This window comes from Siphateles boraxobius, unplaced genomic scaffold (assembly GCF_051911475.1).
Source record: "Siphateles boraxobius isolate OS27281-9 unplaced genomic scaffold, OSU_SipBor_1 25, whole genome shotgun sequence".
NCBI classification, from domain to species: domain Eukaryota; kingdom Metazoa; phylum Chordata; class Actinopteri; order Cypriniformes; family Leuciscidae; genus Siphateles; species Siphateles boraxobius.
In genome coordinates, this window is record NW_027508866.1 from 28,084,260 (window position 1) to 28,097,592 (window position 13,333).

The following is a 13,333-nucleotide window of genomic DNA, read 5'->3' on the forward strand; positions in this document are numbered from 1 at the left end:
TTATCCGATTTGCACATCATGCACTTTTATTTATTATTATTAACTGTTGGCAATTTAAAATTGTTTGTAGAATTTGTTTTCTGTAACTTTCTTTCCTTTTTTTTTCTGGGTGCGCTTTGCCAGGCCTGCTGTTTACTTGTGCAAGCAATGGCAGCTGGAACATTTATTAAACGTGTGGAATACTTTCCAAACCGTTACATATAGTATTATAAATTCAGACGTTTGTGATATACAAAAATAAACATATTAGAATAACTTTTAAAGTTGTGTAAACACGGAGCTGTCCCGTGAGTGGGACTGGAAAACCCGGAGTGGATCACGAGCGGAGTGATGACAGCACGCTTAGAGTGCAGGGAGGAATGGGCTTTTGCTCCACTCCAGGCTTTATCACATCCCCCTCAGCAGAGTGAACACCTCGTCCTTCCCATTCAAACTAAAATTAAGACATTTATTACACTATTTGAGATGTAAGCATATTTACGGCCTTAAAATTATGAAAAGTGAATTTAAGACCCAAGGACAGGGGGAACCCTGATATTGACGGAAATCCGTCGTAGACTCTCGTAGCGACGGATAACTTTAATCCCTGTATGATGAAGTGTATTACTGAATATAAAATTTACATACATTATGATGAAGTGTATTACTGAATATAAAATTTACATACATTATATATTTTTTACTATATGATTTCCATTACACGAGAGTAGATGTTAAAACTTCATGCTGATTTGTACTCGGCTTTCGCCAAGATAAGCACCAACTAAGACATAGCTTTACAGTAACCTATGCTTCTCCATCCATTTACGCTTCTTTTCATATGGTGATGTAAATCTCCTTCTGTCTAGTGTTAACACGCGTCAGCACACACAACGGCTGCAACCACAGTGCGGTCCCCCCATGACAACCGCCTGGATTGAGCTGAGTAGGGGACATCTCTAGGGTCTTCAAGTGGGCACCTTCCGTCCTCAGTGTTTCGTCGACTAGCCCATGACACCTCAAGAGGGCTCGACAGTGACTCTGGCGTCCCAGAGTCACCCCCCTCCGTTCCCCACTCAACTCAGCCCAGCTCAGCTTACTGACCTCTACATCCCTCCTGCTGCTGAGACCTAACCACAATCTCACAATCTTTCCGCAACCCACCATACGCGCCAACCCGTTTGACTAAGGCTGTCGAGCCCCACTGGTGCGTTAATATGCCGTTTCAGTTGCAACGGTTCCGTATGGCATACCACCTACCGCAAAACACAATATCTGCCCAACCACCAATTCACGCAATATACACAGGAACGTAATGACTGTAAATACTATACAACCTATACAAATAAACCAACAGACTCCAAGTTTTCAAGAATTCTACGAAACCATAGCATGGCGGCCTGTACACAGCCAGCTAGAATCTTTCCGTCTCAACCACAGCCAGTTGCTGCTCCTTTCTGCTGCTTCAGATAAGTTCTTTACTGTGCGATCCAACTCTTGGCCACTGAATCCGACGTCTCTGAGGAACCGGGTTGTAGAGTGTGCCACAAAACCTCGACAACCCACTTCCACTGGATAAACCTGGACTCTCCATCCTCGCTGTTCTGCTTCAGTGGCCAGATGAGCATACCGCAGTTTCTTCCTCTCATATGCCTCATTTACCCCATGGCACTGTTAACTCTCATTTGAACAATGCGTTCTGATCCAGACCACAAAACAATATCTGGTCGGAGGTTAGTGGTGGCAATCTCAAGTGGAAAAATGAGCCGTTGATCAAGATCAGCCAGCATCTTCCAGTCCCTAGCAAAATTCCTTATGTATTATTCAATGTATTGTAATATATTAACACCATATATTATTCTGTATATTTTAAACCATTTATGCCTTTGAGCTTAAACCATTTCATATATTAATCATTCATATATATGGAAATATATTTTCTTTTCATAAGGGGACCTCTAATATCACTCACTTCATTCATGTTTTTAGTCTAACCATTTTTTAATTATAGCAACGTTAGGTCAAATTCACTGTAAAGACGTACAATTCATAGTTTCATTCATGGTGGTAACCTGAAAAATGAGCCATAATCTAGTGGAAGATTGCTGCAATCTCCTGGGCAAACTAACACTTCATAACATGAATTTGTAAAAAAGGCCACTAGATTTCACTCATAGCAATCAGACATTTCAACTTATTTATTTATTGTGTTTAGATATAGGAACGTTAAATGTGAGCTTAGTCATCAAGTGTCATGCCATTTAAATTAATGGAACTTTTTTTTTTAATGTAAGCAAACGTCAAGAATTTGTAACCTTTGTCCAATTTCAGCAATCTTTTCACAGCTCCCTGAAAACTATCAACAAAACGGACAACATCTCCTATTCTTACTTTTGTCAGATATATGAATGACTGAGAGAGAAAACAAGCTGTTCACATTCCATTTTGAGAATGAATGGCGATCGTAGCAGGCGGCGGCGCGACCAGAAGTCTTTTTGTCGCCTGTGTCACTCTGGCGTGATTTAACTTCTCCCCAGTTGTTCCATGGAAACCAGCAAAACACGGAAAGCTGTGAAGTGATAAATAGGGTTGTTTCTTCTTTGGGTTGAAACATAAAAAGGTACGCAACAGGACTGACCGCTTTTAGTCTCCGCATTTGTTCTCCGACTGCAACTGCTAGCGCTTTCACCGGAAAAGAGTTTACCCTACTTCGTTCTCGGTCGCCATTTTGTGAAATAGGCCTATTGTGGCCTACCATCTGGCCGAGTTTCAAGTCTCTAGGCCTTACGGTTTGGGCTGCACGATGAGTTTTAGGCCAATTTTTCATTTTTTTTTTTTCTTAAATCCTAACAATTACAATAGGTTTTCAGCACTTTGTGCTTGAACACCTAATAAGAATGAGACCTTTTTGGCAGTTATAGTGCCACCTATGGTCCGATCTCCATGAAACTTTGCATGCTGCTTCATCATGTTATGACACATATGCTCATCAATTTTTGTGAAGTTCTGACTGTTCGTTTAGGATTTATAGGCTTTTGACCGTATTTTGCAACGGGCCATTTTCTAAATGAATCTGTTACAGCCAACCAAATGCAAAATTTCAACTTTTTTTCGATGATTATTTATCTAGAGAGTCCAGAGAATAGGCCTAGACTGGTTTGGTTCCGATTGGGCGAAAAACCAGGGACTAGTTTGCAAAAGTAGGTTTTGGACAAAATTTGAAACACAAGAAAATGTTCCTGCCTAAATAAAAATTGGACTATGCGTTGTTTTTTTAAATTTTTTTTAAATCCTAACAATTACAATAGGTTTTCAGCACTTTGTGCTTGAACACCTAAAAATCAGTACAATTACAATAGGTTTTCAGCACTTCGTGCTTGAACACCTAATTATTCTTATTTATGAAGTTTTTATTTATTATGGTCTTGTATATCTGCATACTGTTGGGAACCATGTTTCCAAGTAAATACAATACTTTTTAGGTTTACTTTAGATTTACCTGATTTGACTCATGATTTTAAAAGTGAATTTTTTTTTTTACAGGTCGTCAACTATTGGAGTTGGGAGGAAATAACGCGATCATAGGTTTGTTGCATTTAATTAATTGAAAAGGGTCTTTTTGTTGGAATAAGTTGTATAAAGACCAAGGACGATAACTGTAACGATAATGGTATAGTTGTAAAAAAAATGTTTAAATATAAGGAAATAGCAGAGTTCACACCAAAGCTATAAGGATATCATTTGAATCACTTTCAGAAAGAGGTTTTCCAACTGATGAACAATAAAAAATATCGACAGCCAATCAAAATCTGTTCTGCTTTAAAGAGCTTGAGCATTTAAAACAACAGATGACAAAACACACTTATAATAAACAGTGTTGTGGTGTGGACACTAAAGGCCCGTACACACCGGGACGCATATCGGCGTGTGTTATTCGCCCGCGTTTTTCAACGCGTTTTTTGTCTTCACACTCAAGCGATTTTCGCTGACGATGAGCCGAGTGAACATGCAAATTCATTCCCTGACATTATATGGCGCTTAATGTAAAACAGAAATACCCCAGAAATACCCCAGAAATAACAGAAAATGTTGGAAAAAGTTACAAGCCTATGTACATGAAAGACAATTAAACTCACCATCAAGGCCCATTTTCTCTGTAATACCACTCCATAACAGTTCTCTTTTATTAATATAAAATTTTATTTTATCTATAGCGTAAACGCTGTATTTTATCTATAGCGTTTGTCATACAGTTCCTTATGTTCCGACACCAACGAGACCAGCAGATCTACATTTATCTTGGCTTGCATCTTCCTCGTCTTCCTGGCAGTGTGTAGACGCTACTTGGCGTATATCTTCTTCGCAGTTATGTATGTGTGCTCGGAAAGACGGTTTTGTGTTTGAGCGCCCCCAAGTTGTTTTACTGTAACTTCAGAAGCTCCAGACACGTGAGCAAAAGTGGCAATCTCATTGGTCGGATAGTTTTTGACGTGGCGCGTCAAACCAAAAAAACGAACCTGAGGCGTTTTTTAAAAAATGAAGCTTTTACGCGTGGTGTTTTTCGCAGCGGTGTGCACACTCACATTGGCGCCCTTTGTTTAATCAGGAGCCGTAAACGTCTGCGAATATCATGCGCGAAATTCGTCCCGGTGTGAACAGGGAACAGATTATCTTTATAGTTATTGTTCTTGGTGTGAATGGGACTTTTAGTCTTTGGAGTAATTATAATTGAATAAACTAGGGCTGCAACACGAGTTGATATAATCGATAATGAAAATAATTGACGACAAATTTTATTAGTCAATCACAGAGGAACTCTCTCAGTGATGTGACTTTACAGTAATGAACAACGCATTTCTATTAAAAGAACATGCTTGGAAAAACTCTGAAGGTCACAGAGTGAACTACTGTAGCTGCTGCAAAGGTGCATGACCTACGTCCAAAGCAGGAAAAAATACATTATTAAACTCTTTAACCTGTTAACCGTTGCCAGAGCGCCGGCACACTGAAGCGTTTTTGTTTAAATAGTTCAAAGTTACTATCAGATTTAAAGTTATTACCTTGACAAACTATACATCATTAAAAAGATATAAGACTCAGGTTTCAGTATTTGACCACTATTGTATTCTGAGAAACTTTATAGTGACAGTTATGTTTTAATTTGTGTCAGGAGTTATGTAATCAAAAAATGTGTCGATACCTTTAATATGAATTATGCGCGTCAGCCGCTCTCATTCAGAAAAAAACTCCTGTGAGGTCGTCATGACAGCGCTTCACAAAACAACGTCCCTCAGGGCTTTTAGCTCAAAAATGTGCAGATTTGGAGAAATATTGATAGATTCTCATAGGTTTACATCAGATTTATATAGCCAGGAATAATATTTATTGAATGTATAACCAAATGGGTCGATGTAATCATTACGAGCGCTTAATACTCTGATGTACTGTGTTTTCAATCCATACTGGCAGCCTGAGGGCACCGTGTGCACATACAGTCCATATACGGAACACACGAAGAAGAGCCATAATCATGTGACATCCCAGGACGTCCCTGACCATACAAAGCTTCCAGAGATCGCTGTAACATGCAGATAAAGACGTTTTGAAGACAATAAACATAATTGCAATGATATTTGATTTACCCGTGTTCTTCGAGCCATGTCAGATATTTTAATAATAATAGATTATATTTACAATGTAATGCTAATCGAAATAGACTTTATCATTGTGCAGAATACTATAAAATAATATATTTTCTGTCTGATTTTTTTATCTGAAGCCAAATCAGATCACAGAAGGTTATTTAAAACACTCGACTTGCGCTATAAAGTAAGTTTGCAGCACAAACATGGTTTTAATCTCATAAATTGTCGTGTATTGAGGTTGTGCTAAGCTAACATGCTAGCTAGGCCTAGGTGCACCTGCCACCTAGCTGTTATTTTTATGATTTTTTCTAAATAGGAATGCTTACTGAAATGTTTCTTTTTTCAAGAAGGTCATTTGATACAGTTTCAAATGTGAACTGAGAACTTTGAAAAAAGAAATTAGGGATTAAAACATCGTGAATAGCCAGTCGTTAGTAATTATAATGAAGACAAAAGAAAAACGTATTTAGAGCCATAACCAGGCCGGAGAGGTGTGAATGTGTGCAGGGCAGACTGAGACTGAATGGGGCTCGTTTGCACCACAAAACAATAGAGACACTATACTGAATAGATGCTTAGAAGATGACAAACATCACATTGCATTTTAGAGTCTAATCAAAATATAGTCATATGACATAATCTTGAAAAACATTTAACTAAATACAGAGTTTTAGACTTGTCATCTTCAGATTTTAAATATAACATGGTCAGACATGTGGCTTTAGCTGCAGTGCATTCATAGATTGATACAATGCCAACTTCAATATTATTTTTATGAAGATATTTCATAAATAAATTTCTAATAACTTTACAAAACTTTGAAGCTACTTATAACTATTTTTTCATTATGATAATAATTCTACATTTACAATAAACTGCCAGGTCTCAGCTTTCAAATGAGATCCTACTTGTGCTTTTAGTACAAAGGGTTCATGAACTGTATGTGTTTTAGTTTTGGTATGCCATATCTGGGGATTTTTCAAAAGTGGGCTTGCAGGCTAACGCAGGCTAAAAAGGCTTGCGCCGTTTTAGTTCTTATTGTTGGATATTAAATTTAGCTTGTTAAACTGACAATAATTACTTGACATATTACTGATATAGCAAGTAATGATATTTACATGAGAACAGTAACTGTAATGGGATAGAAGTGTAAAAGGTTTTACTGTATAAAAAAACATTTATAATATTTAAATGACAATAATATGTACTATATTACTATGTCTATAAGGAATCACATCACTTATTCATTCAAGGAAGTCTTTCCATGTTTATGTTGTCCATGGAGTCATTGCATAGTGTTTTTGTCGCAGTGTTTGAGGACGCTGATCTTAATCTGGTTGTGCCGTCTGCTGTCTTTGCCTCTGTGGGAACGGCTGGCCAGCGATGCACTACTACCAGAAGATTGGTTAGTATAGTGTACTAAAGTGAAGCACTAGTTTAACCATGTTTTTTTTTTTTTTTTCTAATTACTAGTTTCTAATTTTTTCCATCCCTTCATCTGATTGTTTTTCAATCTGCTGTCCTGCTGAATTAGATGCTGCATGAAAGTGTACATGATGAGATAGTGGAGAGAATCGCTAAAGCTTACAAGCAGATCCGCATCGGTGACCCCTGGGACCGTAAGTTCAGTAGAGAATAATGGGTCTCATTCACTAATAATTGTGTGAAGTATACATAGTTCACAGGGGAACTTTTCACCCAAAACTTCCACCTAATTTACATGTGCGTACATGCATGAAATTGTTCTTAACCTTGTTCTGATTTTAATAAATCTATAAAAAATAATTTGGAGTATTCTAAATGAGTGACTCCATGCTCTGGGTTAGTTATTTGCACTATCTTCTCAACATAAGGCCCTTCTGCACAACCTTTCCTTTACATTTATGCATTTAGCAGACGCTTTTATCCAAAGCGACTTACATTGCATTTATAGGTACACATTTACATTCTTGCTTTCCCTAGGAATCGAACCCATGACCTTGGCGTTGCAAACGGCAACGCTCTACTGTTTGAGCTACTGGAAAGCTTTACTGCCTTTCACATTTCCTAAAGATGCACTCTTACCTGAGTGCATGTGCAGCAAGATCTTCCAACAACGACAAATGTGCAATCCTCATTTTCAGTATTCAAATAGTTTTATTGAAAAATGCCCCTACCTAGTGTGCACGTGTAGTGCATGAGACCCAATGTGTTATGTGTCTGTTTGAAATACAAACATGCATTAATTCTTCTGCATTTGGTAACAGCAAAGACTCTTTACGGACCTCTGCACACCAAACAGGCTGTTCATCAGTATGTGGCGGCCATAGAGCAAGCAAAGCAGCAGGGTGGCACTCTGGTGTGCGGGGGAAAGGTAACATTTCGTTAATGTTAGTGTGAATATGATCTTTCTCTCTAGGTCAGTGCTTCTCAATCAGGATGCCTTTTTTAGCCCTTTAAAGATATTCAGTTTACATTTAGGCCTTTAGCCAATGCTCTTATCCTGGATGATGTTTTTTTAGCATCACATAGGAGGCAAATTCTTACTGCATTCTTGCGCTTCACTGCAGGAAGCCAATATCACGTATCAGCAAGAACCAATGACAGTGTGTCCTGAACAATCCTAAAAAGACTATTCTGTATTCCAAAGTCTATTCTTCCTCCTTTTGTGGATTTTAAAATTTTGGGTACGATCAACAGAACAGAAATTGTGCGACTATAGTGACAATAATGGATTAGAGCACAGATTATAGCATGATAAAATACTGCATAAGTGCCAGAGTACAGAATTTTCTGTTTCTAGCAAGCAGTCTAGTATGGAATTCTAAAGCTTACATAATAAATAAACAAATACATACATAAATATACAAGGAAATATAATATAAAATAAAACATAAATAAATATACAAAGAAATGTAAAAAAATGTTTTACAATAAATGAGTATTATACTTTAATTTCCTAATTTATTTATAATTGTATTTTTTCCCCACATTTATTTTTCACATTTATGTATATTTGTATTTGTCTACATTTATGAATGACTTGGAGATGGGCACTGGCCAAAATCTTTTATCACGTTTTAAGTAATTTAATATCACCCTAACTATGTATATATTGTGTGACCATACATACTCTTTATCCTGGGCATGACCGTGAAACATCGTCTGGTCGGATTTCTAAAATGTCTTGGCACACATGACCAGAAACCACATTTTCAACAGATCTAATAACAGACACTTTGACACGGAAACACGTGAAATTATCCATATATAAATCACATTTAATGTAAATGCGCTGGATGGCGCTTGCGTTTATTGTCGATGAGACTTGATCATCAGATCAGAACGCGGAGAGAAACCAGTGCACATTTCACTGAAGTCTACGCAAGCATATTGATCTATACGTTTGAAACGCGACTGCAAATACAGTTTACATTCGCATTTCCTAATTTTGCATGTACAACATGTGACAATTTAAATGCTTAAAATATTATTCATTTTAAAGATGCGGCTCTTCCATACTGATTAATCACAATTCAAGTCATCAATTGGAATTATTCAGGATTAAATCAAACAAAATATGCTCATGTAAACGCAGTTAGTGAAACGCACATCTCACACCATACATTGTAGATGCATTCACAGAAGCTTCATGCCCATTCAAACAGCACCTGTTGAGCCCCCTCAGATTTTTGAGCCAACTGCATTTTTAAAGTAATTTCCAAAAACAACATTGACAGCGACAGAAACAAACTTTTGAAATTAGTTCACTTGAGAATAAAATTTTCCTGATAATTTACTCCCCCCCCCCCCCCCCCACACCATCCAAGATGTTCATATCTTTCTTCATTTGAAAAGAAATTAAGGTTTTTAAAGGAAAACATTCCAGGATTTTTCCCCATATAGTGACTTCAGTGGGGTCCAACGGGTTGAAGATCCAAATGTGAGCTTCAGTGCAGCTTCTAAGTCTCGACACGATCCCAGCCGAGGAATAAGAGTCTCATCTAGACAAACCATCGGACATTTTCTGAACAAAATAAACATTTATATACCTGGCTGCCTACTTTTAGAACAGCAGGACATTCCCCCAGTAGCACAATACTAAATACTGGAGGTAATGAACATATTAATTACTTTTTAAGCATCAGAAACAGGCAGCATGTGTTTGCAGTGTTTTTAAGGTGAAATAGCAAACGCAGTTAATGTGACAATCAAAAGAGGTTGCTATCAAACCTACAGTAACATCTATAAGCACTGTCCTAGCATGATCTACTGCTCACCAACGGGATACTCATGTTTCATGTTGCTGCTTTGAAAATTTTAAATTCGATCTCTTGTTATTTAAGCATGTTTGTGAAGTTAAACCTTTGCAACTTTTAATTTCATGACCTGGATGATGCATTGAACTTGAGCACTGACATCTGATTGGCAGATTATGGATCGCCCAGGTAACTATGTGGAACCCACTATTATCACCGGACTGCGACACGACTCTCCCATAGTTCACACAGAGACCTTTGTGCCTATCCTTTACGTGCTTAAATTCAAGGTGTGATATTTTATTTTATTCTATTTTGCATACTTTATAATATATGATTAATATTTTTCATGTAACATATTTTACTCTGGTTTTAGACAGAGGATGAGGCATTTGCCTGGAATAATGAAGTGAAACAAGGGCTCTCCAGCAGTATCTTCACTAAAGATATGGGCAGAGTGTTCCGCTGGTTAGGGTATGTGTGCAATATAGCTTTTTGTTTCCAATTTCCTTGACAATAGCTGCTTTTCCACAGTCGGGACAGTGCGAGCCAGGGGTAACAAACTTGCCGAGCCACAAGGCCAAAATCAAGCTGCGCCCTTAACACTCCTCCATAGAACAACGTCACACGAGGGAATGAATGGCGCAGACGTGCGGTTTCATTTAACACACACACACACACACACACACACACGGCATTTCACCGGCTTACTGAAAGCTAGCTAGATAGCAAAATGAGCATGACAGAAGCAGACGTTTGTATTTAGTTAAGACTCCAGCATAGTAGGGCCCTATGGAATCCGTTAAATTTTTTCCCAAAAATAGTTTTATTTTCTTAACTTTTTTTATCGATTCAGTTTTTAAATTTTTTATTATACTGTTTACATTTTTTGGGGACTTTTAGGGATGTTTTATGAATTTATTTATTTTTGTTGTCAAATTCCATTTATACCAAATACTGTGTTTTCCATTTTAAGTTTTGTGGATTCCATTTTAATGGTTTAATTAAATTTTTATAATCAAAAAGCATGTATAATTACAGTTTTTCTCAAATGCTAAAACACATTTCACAAACGTTTCCTCCATGTTCCCTAATGTCTAAACACAACACCCTTTTCTAAAGCTACATAAACACAACCACACCTTCTCACTTCAAAACTCAAACTTTCACACCAAAAGAGTAGCTCGAAGCTTTCAAAAATGTGAACACTATACACATCATTACACACTACAGCAAAACAATTGAAAATTGTTTCATAACTGCCAATGAATATTTTTAGAAACTTTACAGTAATGGATCTTCTTAGATCTCTGCAGAGGATTAGGCATTTAAGTTTGTGAGTTTCATATGAAGAGTATAAATCTATAGTAAATTCTGCATGTACAGTACTGTAACACAGCTCAATGCAAAAACAGAATCTATTGCACACAACAGTACTCTTGAAAACATGATCAGGGTGTGAAGTTTTTTATTTACTTTATTCATAATTCATACTTAACATGCAGGATTCTTATTGAAATAGTCTTTTTGTGGTTTTAATATTAACACACACTAGTCTATATCGCGATTTGATTGAAGTGTACTGACCTGCTTTTATTTATTCATAAATTTTTTTACAAATTCTGTGTTATACAGTAAATTCCGTTTTATGACTGGATTCTGTGATTCCGTCCACTTTTTCTGCATTGCGTAAATTATATGGCCCTAGCATAGATAAATAAATCGAATGTTATGGAAGTGTCTTCATATAAAACTTGCTGAGTTCATGAATGTGTAAGAGTTGTTTGTCTAACTACAGGCCCAAAGGCTCTGACTGCGGCATTGTGAACGTCAACATTCCAACCAGCGGCGCTGAGATCGGAGGAGCGTTTGGTGCGTATCAATACATCAGTACCACACCATTCTGTGCACCGCAGGAACATGAACATTGACCATGGGATCGGGATGCAATAAGGGATCAGCCTTATTGCAGTCGGGCATGCTGAAAGTACCGTAGACGTTCCACCACCAATTGAAGAAATGCAAAATGTCAAGTCACCTTCATTTATAAAGCGCTTTTAACAGCATAGATTGTTTCAAAGCATCTTTACAGTTATAGTAGTAATAACGTAACAGATTGTTTAGGCTGAACAACAGCATTAGGATGAATTTATTGTTCATCTAAAGTTAGTTTTGATTGATTCCCTTCAGTTGTGAAGACCATTAGTTATTAACTTAGCGGCCGCTAACACGACACCGTTCTAACAGAAAACCTTTTAACATGCTTCGGCCGCCCATCCGCACAAACAGAGCCTGGGGTCTCGAGAACGCACTCCCTCAAATAGGCTCAAAGGTTCAAATGATTATCCATTATCTCTGCGCAAACCTCAAAAATGCAAACCTGCGAGAACGCAAACAGCGCACACATGCGCATCACGTGTTCAGTTTGAATATATATTTATTGAGGCGTGTAGTCTTTAACAAATCAACGCTCAACAAACTAGTTGTCTGGCCTTAAATGTATAATACATAAATTTGTCGCGTCTGCGTAGCCACGCGAACCGGTATTATCCGGACAACGTTTTATCTGTACAGAGGTAAAGGGAAGGAGGCCTTCACAGTGGAGAGACTAGTTGACACTTCAGGGCTGCGTTGTCGTCGTGTCCAGGCGCAGGTCCTTCATCAAACCTGGATACGGCGGACTGCGGTAAACCTCGGGATAAACAGACTAATATTAGCGTAGACGCCATCCTTCTTATGATGTACCAAGTACATCAGGATTTATGGGAAGTGTTCCTGGTTCCTGCTGATCTAAACTATGCAGCCTCACATTGAATTATAGAAGTCTGTTATGTGTATGCTAGGCCAAAGAGATGTGTTTTTAGTCTAGATTTGAACTGACAGACTGTGTCTGCTTCCCGGACAATGTTAGGAAGATTGTTCCAAAGTTTTGTGCTAAATAGAAAAAGGATCTACCGCCAGCAGTTGATTTTGATATTCTAGGTATTATCAACTGGCCAGAATTTTGAGATCGCAATAGACGTGAAGGACTATAATGCGTTAAGAGCTCGCTCAAGTACGGGGGAGCTAAACCATTTAGTGCTTTGTAAGTAATCAGCAATATTTTAAAATTGATACGATGTTTAATAGGGAGCCAATGCAGTGTTGACAGAACCGGGCTAATATGGTCGTACTTCCTGGTTCTGTTAAGAACTCTAGCGGCTGCGTTTTGAACTAGCTGTAGTTTAAGCGTGCAGGGCAACCACCCAGTAGAGAATTACAATAATCTAGCCTTGATGTCATGAACGCATGAACTAGTTGTTCCGCATTTGTCGGTGAGAGCATATGACATAATTTAGATATATTTTTAAGATGGAAAAATGCAGTTTTATAGACACTAGACACGTGACTTTCAAATGAAAGATTGGTATCAAAGAGCACACCCAGGTTCCTAACTGACGACGAAGACTTAACAGAGCAGCCATCAAGTGT

At 37.8% G+C, this 13,333-nt stretch overlaps 1 protein-coding gene across 1 annotated transcript in view; it reads left to right on the plus strand.

The window, feature by feature from the left end:
• aldh7a1 (aldehyde dehydrogenase 7 family, member A1) overlaps positions 1 to 13,333 on the plus strand; it is a 50,822-nt gene that overhangs the window by 19,284 nt on the left and 18,205 nt on the right. The window contains exons 10-16 of the mRNA XM_077243441.1: positions 3,523 to 3,564; positions 6,935 to 7,029; positions 7,159 to 7,243; positions 7,871 to 7,977; positions 10,036 to 10,152; positions 10,239 to 10,336; positions 11,661 to 11,734. Of these exons, the coding sequence (XP_077099556.1) occupies positions 3,523 to 3,564; positions 6,935 to 7,029; positions 7,159 to 7,243; positions 7,871 to 7,977; positions 10,036 to 10,152; positions 10,239 to 10,336; positions 11,661 to 11,734 (618 nt within the window). The remainder of the gene's footprint in view (positions 1 to 3,522; positions 3,565 to 6,934; positions 7,030 to 7,158; positions 7,244 to 7,870; positions 7,978 to 10,035; positions 10,153 to 10,238; positions 10,337 to 11,660; positions 11,735 to 13,333) is intronic.